The sequence below is a fragment of the Neophocaena asiaeorientalis genome, unplaced genomic scaffold (genome assembly GCF_003031525.2).
Source record: "Neophocaena asiaeorientalis asiaeorientalis breed wild unplaced genomic scaffold, Neophocaena_asiaeorientalis_V1.1 scaffold132, whole genome shotgun sequence".
NCBI lineage: Eukaryota > Metazoa > Chordata > Mammalia > Artiodactyla > Phocoenidae > Neophocaena > Neophocaena asiaeorientalis.
Window position 1 is genome coordinate 2,119,628 of NW_020173393.1, and position 22,580 is coordinate 2,142,207.

Here is a 22,580-nt window from a genome sequence, read left to right on the forward strand (position 1 = left end):
AGGAATCACCCATGGTCATTTAACAAGTCAGTGGTAGGTCTGGTGTTCAGTTTTCATAGCCAAGGTGTTCCCCAGTTACTCCCTGTTCCTGCAAGACCCACCCAGACCTACCCTAACAGTTTACCCCTCCCAGCATCAAGCTGGGCTTTTCTTTCATTCTCCCCTAACCCCAAGAAAAACTCTCAAAGGCATGTTTGCCTTGGACGTCTAGTGACCAATCAGTACACTTTTCCATTTCACAGGTAGTCTCTGAAATGCCCTAAGAAAGTAACAGGGAAGGTGGAATCTGACGTCTGGAATGGCATGATGCCCTTGAAATCACAGTCAGAAGAGAGAAAACACCCATAAAATAAAAGGAAGAAAATATAAATCATCTATAAGGTGGACATCTACAGTGCATACATCCAGCATGGCTTCCTCCTTCTTAGAACAGCACGCCGTTTCTTCTGAAGAACTCTTGTTTCTTTGTACCGTCAACTTAGGAATCTAATGGGGACTGCTGATCATGAAAGCCTGACCCCCAGTCCCAGCAGGGTGCGTGTGTGTGTGTGTGTGTGTGTGTGTGTGTGTGTGTGTGTGTGTGTGTGTCTCAGGTCTACTGACGTCCTTTATTTGAATAGACACTAAGGGGAAGGGGGAAGTCCCTCCTTTTGGTAAAGGTGGTAGAGATGAGCCTGGGAACTCCAGAAGCTATGGTTCCAGTCTGGGAGTAGGTTAACTGTGCAAGAAAAAGGAAACGAATTCACTTAGAAAATCAGAGAAATGATGGTGAGAGAGGAATCGGAAGGCACAAGCCAGCCCTTCATTCCCCTTTATCTTGAGAGCAGCATTTCCCTCACCCTTCCCCTAGTTCAGTTATGACCCAATAAATTGGCTTTCTGCCTAAGCTAGTCTGAGAAGGTATTTTGTCATTGCTACCATAGTTCAGAGTAATAAAAATGAATACCCAGGAGTTGGGTGTTGTCAGGGACAGAACCTGAAGTGTGGAAATGACAGTTGAGTTCTGGGTGAGACAGGGATTGAAGCAAACTAATTATTTTATAGTAAACCAGTTGTTTAAATCTTCACCTTTGTCTCTTTGGACTCGGACCACATGCCCACCAATGCTGAAACACTAAGGAGATATAAACAAATGTCAGAACGTTAGAGTCTGCAGGTTACTTTTAAAAAAAATTTTTTAAAAAGCTCACTGCAAAGTAAGTTATACAAACAAAAGAATTGTGTAGAACATACCTATATTCTTTAAAGAATTAAAGCATTACAATGGAAGCCTGTACTCACGTGCCGGGTGAAAAAGGAGACTATTTACTCTACAGCCTATTACCCTATTAGCCTTTACTCCTATCCAATTTCTTCCCTCTCCATCCTCCACAGAGGTAACATTTTCCTGGATTTTCTAATTTTCTGTTAATTCAAGCATCTTGTTCATTTCTAATTGGGTGGTCCATCTTTTTCTTGTTGAGCTGTAGAGAAAAGAAACTCTCACACATTACTAGTGAGAGTATATATTCATGCAACCTATTTGAAAGTAAATTTGGATCAGCTAGTAAAATTGAACATGAGCAAAATCTTTTAGATTTTTATCAATCTGATGGGTGAGAAGTGATACATTGCTGAAGTTTTTAGTTAGCATTTCTCTATCATGAATTATTTCAAGCATTTCTTCATATTTTAAAAGCCACTTATATTTCTTTACCTGAAAACTTCATTTCTTTTGCTCATTTTCCTATATAGTCATTAACCTTTTTCTTCTTAATTTCTAAGCACTCTTTATCTATTATAGAGAAAGGTCCTTTGTCTGTGATACGGTTTATAAATAATTTTTTTTTTTTGCGATACGCGGGCCCCTCACTGTTGTGGCCTCTCCCGTTGCGGAGCACAGGCTCTGGACGCGCAGGCTCAGCGGCCATGGCTCACGGGCTCAGCAGCTCCGTGGCATGTGGCATCTTCCCAGACTGGGGCACGAACCCGGGTCCCCTGCATCGGCAGGCGGACTCTCAAACACTGCGCCACCAGGGAAGCCCTAAAATTTTTTTTTTAAACACTGAAGTCTTTTATTCTGTTTCCCTCAGACCCTAAGAGTGTCCATTTCATTTGTTACCCACTAGATGAAGTCTATTAGCAAACTGCATGCATATTTACATCAGTCAAGAAGTTTGAGCAGATACTTCCAACAAGGCATGTAATATGTGGATTAGATATTTTGAATATTGAAAGAATTAAAGAATCAGTCAGCTACTGGAGGTAATTTGTGCGGATTCTGAAGTATTTCTATACAACTTTGCTTCTAACAGAAAAGGGAAAACGCTGACTCAGGGTTTGGCTTCTTATTGCGCAGAAAGATTTGAGGACCAAGTTTCGGATGTGGTGGGGTCACTCATCCTCATATCTAGTGAGTTCCATATATGAAAAGGCTTTCCTTTTGTTTTACAAGTAACTCCTTATTGTAGGCTAGCCTTTCACCATTGAGAAATTAGAGTTTAGGTCTTAATCTAAGCAACACTGAGGTTAATTGCATCACCTCCATCCTCAGGGGTCTGGCACCCAGGGAAGCCAAGGGTGAGAACAGGGTGAGCCCAGGACACACAAGTTAGCAGAGATAGCGCAGCATGCTGAGGTGTGCATCCAACACCCTAAGTGTGCTTTAGTTACCAGAATATTTGACACACCCACAAATTAAGTAGCAAAACATTTTAATCCACTAATTCTAAAAATAACAGAGACATTTTATATCTGGTGCCACCTCTTCAAAAGTCTACTATAGATTAGACAGTCAGGCTGCAAGTTACAAAGCCAGACATTAAAGCTGAAGATGCAGTTTGGGACAAGACCATCATGGGGAGATTTTCCTCCTCTTATGCTCATAAACGTAAGTTGTCAGCTTAAAAAAATCCTCAGACATAAAAAGAAAGCTTTCTCTTTCTATAACCTCTTTATTTTAAACCTGTCTGTAATGTTTGAAGGCAAAACAGATAATCAGAAAACCAACCTCCCAAGCAAGTACAAAGATCTGAGCTGGACTCCTGGGACTAAAGACTGGTTTAGTTCTATTTCTACCAACACTGTGATGTGAGGTACCATGGTTCTTGTTTTCGTTACAAGAGGTGTTAGGAATGAATGCCCACACACAATTAATAATAGTTTATCTAACACATAACCCTGCAGCACGGTACCAACAACAGGAGTATTTTAAAGCCGGGTGGAGAAGAAAGTAGACATTAATACAAGTTAAGGTTTCCTTTGTTTCTTCCCCTCTTTTTACAAGGAGAATTCAGCTCAGAAACAAACTCCAGAATGCCAGTACTGTCCTTTGGCCCACTAGGCCCAGAGAGCCTCAGCCTTTAGTGATGTATCCTTCTCGGATGAGGAAATCATAGATTTCCCATGTTTTGTTCACGTCTATCTTGATGAGTGCTCTTGTCTGTGCCAGTCTCAAGCCTCCTTGCTTGTTACATTCGTTCAGTACAGCAGATTTGTATTCTAAATAGGCTCCTGGGAACAACCTCACCATCTGACAGAGCTCCTTTTCTTTTTCATTCAACTTCTCTGTGCCAGGGAGGCCAGTGAGGTTCAAGGGTGGTGCACTTCGTCTACCTGAATTCGAAGCCATTGGTACGGAAGGACTCAGGCCAGAATCAATGTCAGCCTGCCGGCGGAGCCACTGCTGGCAGGCGCTACGGTCCTGGATGTACTGGAGAACCTCTGGGAGCATAGGGCATTTGAGACGTTCCTCTTCTGGAGTCTTTCTGAGGTGATCCTAGGTTCTGGCACTACAAAAATTGGTAATGCCTGCTGTCCTGTATTTCTGGAGCCTCTTGATTTCCCTTCGGAGTTCAAATTCCAATGCGTGGCTTTCAATGAACTTGTCATGCTCCACTGGCACCACTATCCTTGCAAATCGCCTCATTGTTTCAGAAAGGTCTTGGACTAGCTTGGGATACCGCCGTTCCATTAACTGAAATTTTCTAAGGTTGATTGATCCATGGTCTCTTATAATTTTTTTTCTCCTTTGTCTCTCCTTTAACCTAGAATGATAGATATCTACAACAGCCATCTTCAGAGTGTGTAAAATGTCCAAGTCATCTTCAACAAAATCAATGTCTCTCAAGTCCTCTTCTGAATAATTGTCAAATTCCTAAGATAGATATCTACAACATGTAGAGTTGTGTAAAATGTCCAAGTCATCTTCAACAAAATCAATGTCTCTCAAGTCCTCTTCTGAATAATTGTCAAATTCCTCACTGAAATCTGCTTGAGTTGGCATGTACCCTGCCATGTCCCGAGAAAGCGAGGAGTCAAAGGTAGGTCGGGGAGGGTCATCTGTAGAGTGAAATGGAATGGCTGTGTCAGCAGTTTTTGCCTCCTCTGCTTGCTTCAGGTTCAGCAGGGTAGATGCAAACAGATGGTTACTGATGAAATGCTTCACTCCTCCTTGGTCTTGGTGCACATTTGATTGGCTACATCCTGTCAATTTCCAAAGCCGCAGTCCATCACAGCTTCTAAAAGGGCCATTTCTTCTTGAGCAGTCCAGCTGGGGTCAAGAACAGGAAAATCTGAGGTCATTATTTCATAAGTATGATCACTTTGATGTTTCTTGTACTCAAATCCTCGAGTGAAACATGCTAAAGGAACTCAAATGGTCCATTTCCCAGTTGGCAAAGACTGTTGCTTTGATCTTCCTCAATGTAGGACTCTTTCAAGGAGATTTCAGAACTGGCCAACACATACACCAAAACTGACCACCACTCCCGTCACCGCGTCCCCCTCCTCTGCCTAAATAAAAAGTTTAACTCATTCTTAGACCTGCACAAAACAGCTCAGGGTGGCACGCTTTCCTCCTCTTATCTAGATATTGCCTCCTGTTGTTTGGTTACTTCTGCTCTGGACTTCTGCATTTCTGCTTCATGATATCCTTAAACTGGTGAAATTGGTTCATTATTTTCTTTCAATTCATGTGCCAAAAAAAAAATCTAAATGATCATAGAAAAAAAAACTTTCTAAATTGAAACAGACACCAGAAAAAGTAGAAAATCTGAAGAATATTGTAACTATTCTAGAGATGGAATCAACAGTCAACAATTATTTGACCAAAAAAAAGCATTAGGATCAGATTTCTTCATAAGAAAAGGCAATCAAGGAACAACTAATTCTAATATGCTATAAATGAAAATAAGATACAATTTCCAGCACGTTTTATGAAGTAAACATAATCTTGATACCAGAACTTAATAAGAATTTGTGTCAATTATATCTCAATAAAGCTGTTAAAAAATAAAATTCTCAACAAGGATACTATGAAAAAGGAAGATTCTAAGCCAGTCTCACTCATAGAACATAGATTCATGAACACAAAAATCCTAAGTAAGTCACTTACCACCTGAAGGCAGTAATATGCAAAAAGGACAAGTTTTTGTGCCGAATTTTAATTTATCTGAGCTATCAAAGGTAGTTTAATGCTAGAAACTCAATTAATGTAATTCACCACACTAACAGATTAAAGAAAAAATATAAGCTTAGATACCGAGCAGCATGCAATAAAATTCAAGATGCAGTTGCAATATAAAAATAGCAAATTAGGAATGAAGAATAATTTTTTAAAGTGATAAAAAAACTACCCCATAGCAAACATCATACACAAATGTGAAAGGTTTTAACCTCTCCCTATAAAATCAGGAACTATTCCCAATTCTGTTCAATATTATTCTGGATAACTTATTCTATAACATCAGGCAAGTAGAAGAAATAAAAGGTGCAAGTATTGGAAAGGAAAAACAAAACTGTCATTATTCAAAGATGATGCAACTGTGTTCAAAAAATTCCAGACAAATCTACAGATATATTGTTAGAATCAATGAGAGTTTATCATGACAGACACATACAAAGGAACTATACAAAAATCAATGGTACTCTATACATCAACAATATAAATCAGTAAATGAAATTTTAATGATATATATAATTATATAAAATATGAAGAGCTTATGAATAAATGTAATAAAGTTTGTGCAGAACCACTACAGAGAAAATTAGAAAACTCTAGTGAGAGACATTTTTGAACACCCCCAAATCAGAAAGGTATACCATGTTCATGGATTGGAAGACTGAATATGATAAGGATGCCAATTCTCTTCAAACTGATTTTTAGTCTCAATGCTATCAAACCCCCAGAAAGGTTTTTGTAAAAGTAAACCAAAAAAAAAAAAAAGGAAATATAATTCTAAAATGCATACAAAAAGTGCAAAAGACAAGATAGCCAAGATACTCTTGAAGAAGAATAATTTAATAAGACTTGATATAGGAAATATCAAGGTTTATTTTAAAGCTCTAATAATTATGATAAAGTGGTATTAAAACAATGATAGATATGTAAATGAAACAGAATAGAGAGTCCCAAAACAGCTGATTGCACATAATGAGAGTATGTTTTTAACTTGGCTGTAGTAAACAAATATCACTTTGGTTATATTAAGAAGGCTGCACATCATAATATTAATATACATTCCCTGAGTGGTTGATAGGAGAATACAGGTTAAAAAGGTAGGATAGAAGGAAGGAGAAGGCAATAAAAACAAACAAATAAATAAATATTGCTTTACCAAAGAACTCATCAAGTCTGATGTGATCCTATTACATTTATAAATATAAATGTCCATGAACTCTTACCAACAGAAAAAAAAGTAGGAGAGTAATATATGTGTTTTGATAATATTTCAGTCGAATATAGAACTCCTGACAATATTTATGTATGAAAAAGGAAAAGGGTTTGAAGGAATACACGCAGCTGTGAACATTGGTTACATGATGATGATGGGAGGGGACAAGTATGAGTAGTTTTTCCTTTATATGTATTAGTTTCTAATTTTTTTGCTTGTCACAATTGTCGACGAAACTTCAGTTAACAGTCAAGTTAAGAAGAAAAGAGGGAATTTTATTTGAGCCAAACTGAGAATTATAATCTGGAATACAGACTCTCAGGAAGCTCTGAGAAACTGTTCCACCAGGTGGAAGTTGAAGGCACAGTCATATACATTTTCGAGACAAAGGATCATACATCAAAATGACATACTGATACTTTACACAAAGTTCACCAAGGATACATAGTCCGGGTAAGCACATACAAAGAGAGCAGCAAGTTCATGACCCACTACAGAATTGGGAAAGAATGCTATTCTTTTAAGAAGTTGCACTGCTAGTGTCAAAAGAAAGGGGAAAAAATTATCTTTATGGTCAAGCAGACACTCCTTTCTTTGAGGAGGTTTGGTTAATGTGTAATGCAGATGCACACTGCTTATTAGGGAGGGAGGGAAGAGACCCAAACGAATGCAGAGAGAGAATTTTATGTTTGATTTTTTCTTGTCCTACCTGATAATATGAATTTTATTTCATCACAGCAAAAGTGATCTGAACATATCAAATAAAGAAAATTAAAATTCATAAAGAACTTAAGCAATCATGTGAGTGGAGAAAGGGTAATTGAGAGTTGTATCTAAAGAAGTGATTATATACATGTAATCACTTTTTAAAAATATTTATTTTATTTATTTATGTATTTTGGCTGCACGGGGTCTTTGTTGCGGCATGTGGGATCTTATAGCTGCGGCTTGTGGGCTTCTTAGTTGCGGCATGTGGATTCTTAGTTGTGGTACGCATGTGGGACCTATTTCCCAGACCACGGATCGAACCCAGGTCCCTTGTATTGGGAGCACCGAGTCTTACCCACTGGACCACCAGGGAAGTCCCTATATACATGTAATCATTCATGCAAGTGTTAAGAAGAGATGCTTAAATTATGTGTCATAATGTAAAAATATAATAATGTGTTATTCTGATGCAGTCAAAAGAAATCACTCTAGGTAGTTCAAGCAGAAAAAGAACTTCAGCTATTGTACGAGCACATTTCACTATAAGAACCCAAATCACACGTGAAATCCTGGATGTGAAAAAGTCTGGGAAAAGATAGACGTTTGATTTACAACCCCTGCAGGAAGGCATTCTGGGATCAGTTGAAATGCTTGTTGATGAAGACACTGCAGGTACCTGCCATACCCCTGCACCCTCCCACACTTACACTTCCAAACATCAGCAAATATTCACCTCCCAGACGGCAAAGCACCCACCTTGCGTGGGAGTTGAAGTGAACGGGTCTGAGAACAAGAAAGGTCGGACACAAGTGCTGGGAGATAAAAAAAAAAAAAAAAAGAAAGATAAAAGAAAATGCACCGGGGAAAAAGAATATGGAGTATTGAGAGAGGCTATTACCTTGAAATGTTGGAGTAATATCTCTTAGGGGCCATGGCTGATGGCGGAAGCCCTCCTATTTCAGACAGTACTTAACAATCAAAGAAGTCCACACGTGTATTAAGAAAACTGTCCGTTATTGTAGCAACAGAGGAGGGAGCCCTTGAGCTAAGAAACTAAAGAAACTATTCTAACCTCCAACCCTTCCCACTCCAGTAAGATATTCCTTTCAATAACTGGTCCATGAAAATCTACTGATTTTAAAATAAGAAAGAAATTGAGAAATCATAGACCATACAAAATTACTCCATTTTAAAAAATAGAAATGAGTAGCAAAGCTTAAAAGCATTTAAAACAGGATTTTTAAAAATCCCCAGTACAATGTCACCACAAAGCTGAGAAAAACTGATATTCTAAAATAAATGTTTAAAATTAGTAAAGCAAATTAAAGGTATGAGGAACCATCATAAAGCAGAAATACAGAAACTCGAAGAAGTGATAGCAAAATAGCAGGGAGATGTGAAATAGAACCTGAAAGACAGTAGAGAAATTGAAGAAAAGGACAAAAACATTTCATAAATAAGGACTAAGTAAAGTAAGGAAGAAAATGGAAAACATAAGAAAAGCAAAGAACATGAAATAAAAATAAAGAAGTAGCTTAAAAATACAGAGAGAGTCTTAAATATTAAAAAGTCAATGGAGATTCACCAGACACATAAATCAAGTCCCACAAAGAAGAAAATCAAAACAACAAAATAGAAGAATTATTTAAAACTATAATTGAGGAAAATATCTCTGAAATAAAAGATTTGAGTCTACATATTAAAAGCTCACATTGTGAATGCAAGTAAAATTTGCAAGTTAAATTTAGAGAAGAGCTAACACCCATCCTTCTCAAACTCTTCCAAAAAATTGCAGAGGAAGGAACATTCCCAAACTCATTCTATGAGGCCACCATCACCCTGATACCAAAACCAGACAAAGTTACTACAAAAAAAGAAAATTACAGACCAATATCACTGATGAATATAGATACAAAAATCCTAAAAAAATACTAGCAAACAGAATCCAGCAACACATTAAAGGGTGGGTGGTGGTGGTGGTGGTCATGGTGGGATGAACTGGGAGATTGGGACTGGCATATATACACTAATATGTATAAAATGGATAACTAATAAGAACCTGCTCTAAAAAAATATAATAAAATTCAAAAATTCAAAAAAAACCTCTCAAATTTCTCTTGGTAATTAAGTAGGGGTAATTCATATTATTAAATACTAGCAAAAACTAGATAGAAAATATGAGTAAAAAAAGTTACTATTGAGCATAATCAAAACACATAAAATACCTACAAATAAATGCATCTAGAAATGTACAGAAATTTTCTGAAAAAAACCTACAAAATTTTACTAAATGACATTTAAAAAGATATGGATAAATTGATTTTGAAATTTTCCATAATGGGGAAAAAAAAGATTCTAAAAGGATATGCTCTTCCCCAAACAGGAAGCCTCTACAAGGTCAAGATGTCCTTCTTGGCCAACATCATTTATACCTTAAATATAATCAAAATCAAAACCCAGTGGGTTTTCCAACCTCTAATCAAGTAATTGATTCAGGTGGTGATTATCCATGGCTTCTAAAATCATTTGGTAAAAGTTTGACTGGGAATGGATATTTACAGGGGGCCAAGTCTTCACCTCACAGTTTATCTGCAGTTTGTAAGTAGGAAAGCACCACTTTACAAAGAGAGTATGAGGGGATTTCACCTAAAAAGCATTCATCTATCTTCACTGCACTAAAAGTCTTCCCCCTGAGATGTTGAATACAAACACACAGCATGGCTGTGATGTGTTCTTGTCAAAATACCGAACTTGAAGCTCAACAAAACTCATCTACAGGAAATACGAAGGATAGAGGAGTAAGTTGAAAGATATCACAGGGAAGTAACATGGGATACTCTAAAGAACAATTCCTCTGTTTCGTTCAACAAATAAATAACATGAAGTAGGAAGAGGAGGACGGGAAGGAAGAGAAGTACGAGTTGAAGAAATGTTCGAGATTAAAAGAAACTTAAGAGACATACAACCAACTCGATGTGTGTGACTTGTTTGGATTTCATTCAAACAAACGAAGTGTACCAAGTCCTTTCTGAGATGGTGAGAAAAATAGACTATTAGATGATGTTAAGAAAATACTGTTAATTGTGTTAGGTATGACAACGGTATTGTGATTACATGAGAACATGTCCTTATTTCTTTGAGATGCAAACTGAAGTATTGAAGGATAAAAATGAGAGATGCAGTGGATTTACTTTAAAATACTTCAGCCAGAAAAGGGGCGGGCTATACAAGAAGGAAGTGTTGTCAAATGTTAATTGCTGAGACTTATAAGTTCCAGAGGTGTAATGTACAGCATGATGACTTCAGCTGTCAATACTGTATTGTCCACTTGACGGTTGCCAAGAGTAGAGCTTTTTTTGTTGTTCTTGCTGGAGTTTGCTCACTCTTTTCCCTCTCAGTTCTACTGAGACACTGACACACAGCACTCTCTGTAAGTTTAAGGTGGAAAGTGTAATGATTTGACTTACATATATCATGAAATGATTGCCACAATAAGTTTAACTAACATTCATCACCCCAGATACAAAAGAAGAAAAAAACAATGTTCTCACCATGACAACAACTACCACAGAATGGTAACCGTGTGAGTTAAAGAATGTGTTCACTGTTGGTGGGAATGTAAATTGGTGCAGCCACTATGGAACACAGTATGGAGGTTCCTCAAAAACCTAAAAATAGAGTTGCCATGTGATCCAGCAATCCCAGTCCTGGGCATATATCTGGACAAAATTCTAATTCAAAAAGATACATGCACCCCTATGTTCACAGCAGCACTATTCACAATAGCCAAGACATGGAAACAACCTAAATGTCTATTGACAGATGAATGGATAAAGAAGATGTAGTTTGTTTTATATTGAGGTATAATTGACATATAACATTATATTACTTTTTGGTGTACCACATAATGATTTGCTATTTGTATAGATTGTGAAATTGACCACAACAATAAAACTTAACATCTGTTGCCATACATAGTTACAAAATTTTTTCTTGTGATGAGAACTTTCAAAATCTACTCTCTTAGCAACTTTCAAATATCTAATACAGTATTATTAACTGTAGTCACCATGCTGTACATTACATTCCCAGGACCTACATATTTTATAATTGGAAGTTTGTACTTGTACATTTCCACTTTGACAAATTTACCCTAAGAAAATAGAGATGTGACTCAAAATGTACGTATAGAGATTGTTTCACAGCTTTATGTATGAAAGCTAAAAAATGGAAACTTACGTGTTTCACAATAAGGAACTAATTATATATGTTTTGGCATATCAATCTTACAAAATACCATATAACCATTAGAAATGATGATATTGGAGGACACTTCATGACACCGGAAAATGTCTACAAAATCATCTTAATTGGAAAAGCATTTCTTCAATGTACATGTAGTTTGTAATCAGGAAGAAAAATTAGCCTCATAAAATTCTCCTTCTAAATAAAGCTGCCAAGGGGATGCTAGAATTCCAAAAGTCATATCAGATCATAGACGACAGGGCTCCTCTTTTCCTGAGAGCTTAGAAGATAGCATAAGGGATTCAAGTTAAACCCAAGAAAGAACTTCCTGAATGTGGGAGCTGTCCTTGACTGGAACATGCTCTTCCTTTCTCAGGGTCACATGAGGTATTGCCTCACTTCCAAGGACCTGGATGGGGATCATGGAGAGGTGATGACAGATGTCCCAGCCTAGTTAGAAATTAACTTTGTGTCCTTGAGCCAGTCCCCTCCCATTGACAGCCTACAGTTTCCTTATCTTTCAAATGGGAGGGTGGGGAGGATGGTCTTGATCTCACCCGGTCCTGGTAAGTTACTAAGGTTCAGTGGAGTTTCTACTTGGGGCCCCTTAGGACCCTGAGCCCTAGTTGTCTCTCTTCCACCACACGCAGGAGCGAGATGATGCGAAATGTACGGTGGAGGCCTTGGCTGAGACGATTTTTTGCTCAGGATCGCTTAGGGCCAGAGAAGGGGTCCCAGAGGCCACCTCCATCTGCTGTGACCAGCGACCGCAGCCAAACCTAAACCCTTGCTCCATCCAGCCCCGACAGCTCCGTCAGCCCCAGGCGGAGGGCAGTTCTACCAGATGCTACTGAAGGTGACCTTACCAAAGGTGGGGAGGTCTCACTCTCCCATCCACGGGAGCCCAAGAGGGGAGGCCAGGGCTGGCCTCAATCACTGTGCCAGCCTGGGCCAGCCTTCTCCAGCAGAGAGCTCTGACCCTAACTCGAATGCTTCCTAAGCACCCAGAACTCTGCAAACCCCTCCTGGCCATTCAGAGCTGACTTTTATCCTCTGCCTAAGCCATTGCTGGGGCTTCAAAGTCTTAGAGAGCCTGGAAAGGGAGCATCTGACTCAACAACCCTCACTCTTTATACAGATGAGAAGAACTGAGGTCCAAAGAGGAACAAGGCTTCTCCAAATCACAGCCCACGTCGGTGATACAGGCAGGACTGGATCCTAGCCCCAGGCGCCCAGGGCCTGTCCCCACCCACCGTCAGTTCTTGCACAAGCACCCTTGCACAGAGGCTCTTGAGCAGGGACTGAGGCCAGGATGAGATAGACACATGCCACTCCATCCAACTCCTCTCCTTCTTCCCCTGACTCAGTTGCTCTAGCCTCCCTGAGGCTGCAGATGTGAATTTAGGGGCCTCTGGGTTCCACCTCATTAGGTGTTGGCAACAGAAACATGAGGGCCCACAGCCTCCTTCTCCTGGTGGCCCTCCTGGCTTTGGGGAGCCAGCTGCCTGCTACCTTGGGCAGGAGGAAGGGAGGTGAGTATGGGTAGGTTCCTCTGCTCCAGGCATAGAGGTGGTTTCTACCTCGTAGAAGAGAATAAGGGTTTGGGGGAAAGCAAGCAGTGCAGTGTGTGTGTGTGTGGAGTGTGCCTGTTTCTTAGTGCTTCCAGCAGCCTGCCTTTTCTCTGTTAACTTTGTGCCTGTAAGCCTGCCTGCGTGTGTGGCTGTAAATGTCCTCCTGCCAGTTTCCCTGTGCTTGTCTGTGCCTGTCTACACATTTGAGGGTAAGATGGTGTTTACACACCTGTGTCTGTCTCTGTGTACACGTGTATCTTTGTGCCTGCTTGTCTGCGTGGTTTGCATCTACACATGTATCCTTAGGAACGACCACATACACGTGTGCCTGAGCCTGTGTGCCTGTCCACGTGAGAACACACGTCTCCCTGTGCCTCTGGGGAGGGGAGGAGATGGACCGGAGGTCCCTGCTCTTTGGTTGTCTTTATGGAGGTGTCTGGATCTGTGGGTTCACATGGCAGGGAGATGACTCTTTCTGTCACCTTCTGTGGCCAGCTAGGCCTGGTCTGGCCCCCTGTCCATCTTGTTTCTGTCATTCTCCGGCCTTCTCTGTCTCCCAGCCCAATCTGTGAAAGGGCCTCCAGAGTTGACTAGGGGGTGTGGTTTCTGGGATCTGGGATCTGTCTGGAGGAAGCTTTACCCCTACCTGTCTTCTCCTCCGCCTCCTCCAAAAGGCTGGGTCTGACCTGTCAACAGGCGCGGGAGGCTGGGGCTGCTGGGGTAGCTACACAGGTGCCTCCCAGCTCGGGCGAGGCCTCCACCTCCATCCCTTCTGGGGCTGTAACACTCTGACCTAGATACACCCGGGCAGCCCTGGCCCTGCTTTGGGGGAAAGAGACAGTCGTGGGGGCAGGTTCCCTCCTCCACAGGGCCCTGGGGAGCAGTCCTCTGCATCCTCTCTGCCCCTCGAGCCTTCCTCAGGGCTGTGAGCGGCTTTGGGAAGGAGAGTGCCCAGAGGCCCCCAGGCTGACAAGGGAAGGATGCTGGCGAGTTCCAAGGCCAGGGCCGCGCTGGTTGTGATTCATGCACCATCACCACATTCCTCTCATTGCCACGTTGTGAGGTCAGGACTATCTTTATCCCCATTTTAGAGATAAGGAAACTGAGGCTCAGCGGGAAACCACTTGTGCAAGGCCAAGGACAGGACTCTGAGTTAGTGTCACATGTGGCATTTGGATGCAGGGCTTTGGAATCAGGTAAACTCACCCTCTCAACTTACTCCTTGGAAAATGAGGTCGCATGACTCTCTCCCAGGAGTAAAGAATGTCTTGAGGAATAAGGTGCTGGCATCCAGTAAGTGCAGCCTAAGTGGGCACTTCAGGAGAGCTTCTGGGGGCACTGGGAGAGGACACCCTGAAACCCAGCCCAGCTGCACAGAGATGAGAGCTGGCGCCCACAGAACCTGAGCCCACGTCGGACCTGTGTCACGGCTCAGTAGGACACGCTGGTTTCTCCCTAATTCACACGTCCCTTTCTCCCCTGATTCTTTCCCATGAGACATCGGCCCGGGACTCAGTAGGATTTCAGACAATGGAGAGAGACACAGTGTTGTCTGTGAAAGCCCAAACACCTCTGTTTAAAAGACACCTCCCCCCACCCCCCTTACTCCCACCCCTCAAACATCTGGGCATCTCTGACATAAAAAGCCTGCACAGTCCCTGGTAAACAGTAAGTGACTGACCAATGTTTTCAATGGTTATGTGAATAGATCTGTGTCTGTGTTGCTCTGGGTGTGTGGTTGTGTGTAAATGACATACACATACATGTATAATGAACTGGGATGTATGACCCGGGACATATACACATAGTCAAATAAGTTATAAACACATGCCTACACACATAATTATACATACACAGTCATATATGCATAAGTGTTTAGCATATGTGTTGTGAACAGAGAGACATATAAGTGCATACACATTATTTATGGGTGGGTCAGTCTCTATCACTGGACGATACCTCATTGGCCTCTATTTCTTGGGGGCTTGGTCATAGTCAGGACTTAATGAGTGTGAGTGTCCATGAGGGAATGAGAGCCACCCCAAGGGACATTCCTGGACCCAGGGAGCTGGATTTCTGACTCTCCCTCTTCCCCAGGACTCACTTTGGGGTGGGAAAGGAGGCGAGCAGATTCCTCCCTGCTTTACCTGCTGGGTCTCCATTTGTGTCCTGATAGAATCTGGGGATGAAGTTGGAGATCCTGGGTCTTCTCCCCTTGTTCCTTTGACCTTGCGGTGTCATCACAGGTGAGTCACTGCTCTGGGCTTCTTCTGTTGGCCCTGTTGGAAGATGCAAGGATTCTACTTCCTCACTGCCACAGTCCTTCTCAGGGGATTCAAATGGCTGAACTGTTGACTCAAAAGCAGCAAATGCTAATTATATGGATACGAGGTGAGACCTGGGAGGGGAGAAGATGGAGAACAATCAGGGAGTCACTGACTGCCTATGAGCTTGGGTATTTCCCTTCCTCTTTCTGGGCCTCAGTTTGCCCATCTATAAACTCATGTGGTTAACGCAGAGAATATGGTACATTGTAGTCTTTGCCCATAGCCTCCCCTTCCCTCCCCAACCTGACCCTGGCTTTTGTGGAAGAAAGTATACATCCCCTGCCTAGTGATTTGGGGCTTGGCCCTGGAATTTGCTTTGGCTAATGGGACATGGGTGCAGGTGACAGTGTGCCAGTTTCGAGGCAAGGCACCAGGCTTCTTGGAGCTTCCACCCTCTGCCATGAGAAGAACTTGCCTAGAAGCCACTGGTCTCAGATGAAAGATACCTGGTGGGGAGGGGCAGGCCTGAACTTGAGGTGTCCCAGCCAATCTTCAAACTTGTGAGAGGGAAATAAATGTTTGTGATAGGAAGTCAGTGAGATTTGGGGGTTGTTCCTTACAGATTTATCACACTAAGAGCTTGTCTAATTCAGATAATGACTGGTATTCTTTAGTGAACGCCCGCTGTATGTTTCACACTTTAAAAGATCATTTCATCCACCCGATAAGCCCAGGAAAGGTGGGTATCGTTATTCCCATTTGACAATGAAGGAGCGGAGTTTCGAGCTAAGACCTGAAACAGCCAGAACTGAACCGTATCATGTTCCTCCTCCGATACTGATAGAATCAGCCACAGTTAAAATCACGGTGCACTTACCCTGGACCAGGTGGCGTTTTCATTACTTTACCTGTATAATCTCATTAAGTCCTCACAGCTTTACTATGTAGGCCTTATCATTTTTGCCCACGCCATGTACGAGGAAACTGAGACACAAAGAGGTTAATCTGGCCAAGGTTGTACAGCTTATAACTAGTAGAGCCGGGATTCAGCCCTGAGGAGTCTGGCACCAAAGCTTACAACCTTATTGACCACAATAATTACATTCTGTAATTATTGAAAAGAAGGAATTTGAAAATTCCTTCTGGCGCTAAAGACTCAGTTTCCACATCTGAAAAATGGGGATTACAAGACCCAAGACCCAAGAAGCATGAGTGACCAGCTTTAATTCTAGGTGCTCAGAGCCCGAGTCTGATGGTGTGCCGCTCATTGCCCTGGGCTCCTTTCCTGAAAGGCATCAGGAGGAAGAGACTCCCACATGAGCCAGTTAGGATCTGGCTGCCAAGGGCCCCATGTCCTGAGGCTTTGAGTTCTGAGCTAGTTGCCTGGAACAGCTGCAGGCAACAGATCACAGGTCACAGCTTCTCTGGCTACAGGTGGCAGCAACTATACAGACCATTCTAGAGTCACCTGCTTAGCTTCCTGCCTAGCTTACTACTGTTCCATAAGGTCTGTGCTTTGGTCTCTGCAGTGTCAGTTCTGTCCTCAGCTACCAAATTCCAGCCCATCCAGCTGCATCTCCACTGCTTGTCTCCACTGCCCTTCTGGAAAATCCGGTGGGAGGCTGGACACCTGTGTCCAGGAGCCTGGGCCTTCAAACTCCAATCTCGCTTTCCTCCCTCCCTCATCCACGAAATATTTGCTGAGCACTTAGTACAGGCTCTAGGCTGTGCCTTCATAGAGCTCCCACACTGGAGGCTGAGACAGAGCCCTAGCTACAGAGTTTATGTTATGCATCAGACTGGAGGAATCCAGGGGACCACGGGAGGCCAGGAGGGACCTAACTCAGCCTGGAGACCAGCGAAGACTTCCTGAAGGAGGGGGAGTCAAGCCAAGACGTTGAGTTTTAGTAAGAATTCACCAAGTATGACACCAACAGCAATGTCCCCAGTTAGATATATTTGCCCACCCCCAGGTTACTGGGGTGCTGGTGGCATTCTATATTTTGACCTGGGTGGCTGCCACACAGATGCATAGATATGTAAAAAAAAAAATCATTCAGCTGTAACTTAAGATTTACGCACTTTACTATAAGAACATTATACTTCAATTTATTAAAGTAAATTAAAATTTTAAAAATTTGTTTCCTCCCTAGGAGGCCTCTGTTTATTCATTGGTAAAGTGAGGGAACCAGACAAGAGCATCTTCCTGCTCTAACCTCTTTTTTTAAAATTTTTATTTATTTTTGGCTGTGTTGGATCTTTGTTGCTACCCACGGGCTTTCTCTAGTTGTGGAGAGCAGGGGCTACTCTTCGTTGCGGTGCATGGGCTTCTCATTGCGGTGGTTTCTCTTGTTGCAGAGCACGGACTGTAGGCATAATCTCTTATTTTGAGGGAAGAACTGAAGTGGCACAGCCCAGAGATGCACTGTCCAATATGGTAGTCACTAGCCACAAGTAGCTACTATGCACGTGAAATGTGATTAACCCAAACTGGGATTTACTGTAGGTGAATGTAGTAGGCAGAATTCTAAGATGATTCCCAGTTATCCTTACCCCTGTATACTCTCCTCCTCTTTGAGAGTAGGTAAAAGGGAGACTGTCCTGGATGGGCCTGGCCTAAGCAGTGGAGTCCTTTAAAAGCAGAACGTCTTCTCTGGCTGCTCACACAGCACTCCGGTTTGCCTAGAAGAATTTAAACATCCATGTTGCAACTGCCTGTGGGCCCACGTGGCCAGGAACCGCAGGCAGCCTTTAGGAGCTGAGAGTATCCCGAGCAGACAGCAGGCAGGGAAAGAGGGAGGTCAGTTCTACAACCACAGGGAAACAAATGCCGCCAACAATCTGTGAGCTGGAAGAGAAGCCCAAACCCAGATGAGAACCACCATCCTGGCTGACACCTTAACTGCAACCTAGTAAGACCCTGAGTAGAGAATCTAGCCATGCCATACTCAGACTTTTGACCCACAGAAACTATGAGATGATAAATTTTGTATTGCCTTAAGTTGCTAAGTTTGTGGTAATTTGTTACACAGCAATAAAAAACGAATACCCTGGGGCTTCCCTGATGGCGCAGCGGTTGAGGGTCCACCTGCCAATGCAGGGGACACGGGTTCAAGCTCTGGTCCGGGAGGGTCCCACATGCCGTGGAGCGGCTGGGCCTGTGCACCGCGGCTACTGAGCCTGCGTTCTAGAGCCCATGAGCCACAACTACTGAGCCCATGTGCTGCAACTACTGAACCCTGTGCGCCTAGGGCCCGTGCTCTGCAACGGGGGAGTGCACCACAGTGAGAGGCTTAACAGGGAGTGTACCTTAACAGGGAGTGGATCCCGCTTGCCGCAGATGGAGGGGGGCCCACGCGCAGCGGCGAGGACCCAATGCAGCCAAAAATAAATAAATAAGTAAAATAAATTTATTTAAAAAACAAACAAACGAATACCCTGGATTTTGAAGACTTAGCACAAAAATGAAAATATAAATATCTCGTTAATAATTTCTTTATTGATTCCATGTTGAAATTATAATATTTTGGTTAAATAAAATACATTATTAAGACTAACTTCACCTGTTTCTTTTTACTGCTTTTAAATGTTGCTATAAGAAAATTTTAAATTCTATATGTGGCTTACATTACATCTATTGGACAGTGATGGTCTAGAGGACTCAGAAGTCAACCGTATGACCTTGAGCAAGTCACCTCACCTCTCAAAGCCTTACATTTCTTATCTGTGAGATTGGAATAATATCAATAATAGCACCTACGCCACAGATATATTTGCAGTTTAAGAGATGAGGTTTGTAGAATACTGGGCCCAAGGTAAGAGCTCAATAGATAAATCATTATTATTAACCATATTTGTAAAGTAGGGATCCTTTCCTGTATCCAGGTCCTAATCTTCAGGACCCTCTCCCCAACCAGGCACACAGTAGGTGCTTAATAAATGCTTGTGGTTTACACAACCTTGACAAAACTCTTTGGCACAGTTCTCTCTTACCCTCGGCACCACGAATCAGGAATCTATGGGCAGGTGATGACACTGAACTTCAGGGGCAAAATGATCTGTTTCAGGCTTGATCCGTTTCAAGATTTCCCTGAGGAAATCTTGGAAGATGTGAGTTCCAATTCCAGGTCCACAACTCCTAGCTAAGTACCCTGAGCAAATGACTGGGGCTTGTCTGTGAAGTGGGTAACAGAAGACGCTGTCCATGTCGTTTGTGTCAGGAATAACTTAGATAAGTCACCTGAAGCCTGGTGCCTGGCCCATACTAAGGACTCAGTTAAGGAAGCTATTATTACTGCTGCTGCCGTTGTTGTTGTTCCTTTGTCAGAGAAGCTCCGGCCAAAATCCCTCTCTAGAGGGACCCCCGCCCCTTAAATTACCCCTCATCCCCTGGCCCCTGACTTGTGGGGGGATGCCCTGGCTGGGTCCCGTCTCCAGACATCCCCCCTCTCCCCAACTGAGTCAGGAATAGAAACCCCCGCCTCCGACAGCCCGCGGCCTCCCTCCTTCCCCGGGCAGCGATCGATGCGGCCTCAGCCACCGGGACAGACGGAGGAAGACGGGGAAGGAGGAGTCAGCGGGGCCTCCGGGCAGAGACATCAGGCGCGGCCAGCGGCTCCCCAGCCTCGGCACCTTCCGGGACCACGCGGCCAGCGGACGCCCTACAGGGGCCGCGACAGGTAAGGGACCTCCCTGGGGGTCGTGGGGAGGCACGGTCCGGGGAAGGGGCGGGGGCTGCGAGAATGGGAAGCCAGGTTGCCCTGGGTCCCGGTGCCCGTGTCCCCGCTATGAGACACCCCCCCACCAACCCCGACCCAGGAGGGAGCAATGTGGGGCTGGCCGGGCTTGGGCTGTCCTGTCTGCTCACCATCACAATGGGATTCGAAAACCTCCCTGGCAGGGTTGGTGGAGGGATTAAACCCGTGAAGTGTATCTGGAGCCCAGCGAAATGACCAGCACGTATTAGGTGCTCAAAATAAATGTGTGGAGAGAGTCTTGAATCAGAAAGCCTGGTTTCCAACCTCAGCTGTGCCATGGGCTAGCGGGGTAATTTGAGCAAATCACTTAATCTTTCTTACTGATCCTCAGATTCTAGGCAGGGAAGGTTTGTTAAATTAATCATCCCATTTCATAGAGCAGGGAGGTGAGTTCCAGAAAAAAAAGAGAAAGCGATTTGCCCACAGTCCTGCACCTAATGGTTGATGGAACTAGATTAGAAACTCCATCTTTTGACACCAAGTCTAAGTAGGGGGGGAAGGCGTGGAGCTGCATCACATATGTATTTATTATGGACAAGTTATGTGCCAGGGACTGTGCTGCCGATAAACAAGTCGCCTCATTTAATCCTCAAAACTTCTTATGGAAAGTGTGATGTTCCCCAGTTTACAGATGAGGAAACCGAAGTTCAGAGAGGGGCGTGATTCTGTTCAAGGTCAACGGTTAGTAAGTGGCAGACTCAGAATCTGAGCCTATGTCTGATGAGGGAAGTGCAGGGGGTTGACATTTATTGAGCACCCCTTGTGTTCCGGGGGCTTTGCACACATACTCACAATAACCCTTCACCAGAAGTGCTGCTATCCCCATTCTGTAGATAAGGGAGCTAAAACCCAGAGCTGGAGGAGACTGGCCAGAGGTCACACAGGTGACAGAGCTAAGGACGAAACCCTGACCCCCTTAAACACCAAGCCCAGGGTAAGTGAAGGGCACCCTGCTCGCTCCCTGCCAGGCACTGGGCCAGCTGCTTGATACACACTCAGTCCCCCGTCCACCCAAAGGAAGCAGGCATTACTGTACTGAAGCCACAGCACAGATGAGATTTCCGAGGCTCAGGAGGTGAGTCACTAGCCCTCAATTCCAGCAGAAATTGGAGACCGTTAGCGGTGGAAGGATCTAACATTTCCTAAGCATCCACTAAGGCCGAGCACTTCCATGACCTACCTTAATCCTCCAGCCTTCCTCGGGAGCAGGTGCTACTGTCCGCATTGTGAATTGTGCATCGTGCCAGAAATTGAGACCTAGAGAAAAGCATCTTCCTCAAGGCTCCAGGTGCAGCAAGGGTGGCTATAAACCCAGGTTTGACTGACGCCAGGAGACAAACCGGTGCATGATTTACTACACCCCTTCTGGGAGCCAGGCCTGCTCAAGGTCATTTAATCTTTCTAACCACACTTGGAGGTGGATATGTTTAGCTCCATTTGACAGAAGCTCAGAGAGGTGACATGACTTGCTTACGGTCACACAAGAGTGCCAAAATTCAATCAGGCTGACGCTACAGATGCTTTAAATAGGCTAAGCGAATGGCTCTCAATTTTGACCAGGCATCAGAATCACCCTCCAAGCTTGTTGAAACACAGACTGCTGGACCGCATCGCCTGAGTTTCTGATTCAGCAAGTCCAGAGCAGGCTGAGGGTACGTACGCTGCATCTCTGACAAACTCCCAGGTGACGGTGAAGCTGCTCGTCCAGGGAACACACCTTAAGAACTTCTGGTCTAAACGGATTCTCTCAACGACCCTAGATAGTAATGCTCACTATCCCGCTGTGTAGAGGAGGAAACCCAGCTTCAGAGTGCCAGCTTGAGCACGGTCCCATAGGAAGCCTCTGATATGCGAAAATCCCAGTCTGGGCAAGGAGACGTCCTGAATGAGCGGCCACCGGGGGTCAGGACATCCTGCCGTCCTACAGCTTTCATAGTCCTCCAAGAGACATCTCAGCATCCACTTTATGAAAATGAAGGGGTGGGGGGAGTTCTCAGTGATTTGGCCAAGGACCCCAGTGGGGGAGTGGGGAGTGAGGGATATTCAAACCCAAGCTTGACTCTTGAGTCCGGAGAGCACTTGACACTGTGTGCCTACGGCGTACCAGACGCTTCACATAGAGCCTCCAACGCCCCTGGCTGGGGATGGAGCAGGGAGGGGATTTAGACCTGGTCTTCGTGGAAGGGAGGCCGTCCGGGAACGCCCCCTTCAGCGTGCCCATCCCCTGTCCGCAGGCCAGCGCGCGGCAGCCATGGTGAGCGAGTGCCCGGGGCCCGGAGCTCGGGTGCCCTGGCGGCGAAGCGACGAGGCGCTGCGCGTGAACGTGGGCGGCGTGCGGCGGCGGCTGAGCGCCCGCGCCCTGGCGCGCTTCCCGGGCAC

General features: G+C 43.9%; 1 protein-coding gene and 1 pseudogene across 1 annotated transcript in view; one reads left to right on the plus strand and one right to left on the minus strand.

Moving 5' to 3' along the window:
* Positions 1–3,334: 3,334 nt before the first annotated feature.
* LOC112400894 (transcriptional adapter 2-alpha-like) lies at positions 3,335–4,588 on the minus strand (annotated as a pseudogene).
* An 8,465-nt stretch (positions 4,589–13,053) lies between these two features.
* Positions 13,054–22,580, plus strand: part of KCNS1 (potassium voltage-gated channel modifier subfamily S member 1) — a 13,256-nt gene continuing 3,729 nt past the window's right edge. Inside the window, exons 1-4 of the mRNA XM_024746804.1 lie at positions 13,054–13,138; positions 19,935–20,123; positions 21,833–21,964; positions 22,436–22,580. Coding sequence (XP_024602572.1) covers positions 13,054–13,138; positions 19,935–20,123; positions 21,833–21,964; positions 22,436–22,580 — 551 coding nt within the window. The remainder of the gene's footprint in view (positions 13,139–19,934; positions 20,124–21,832; positions 21,965–22,435) is intronic.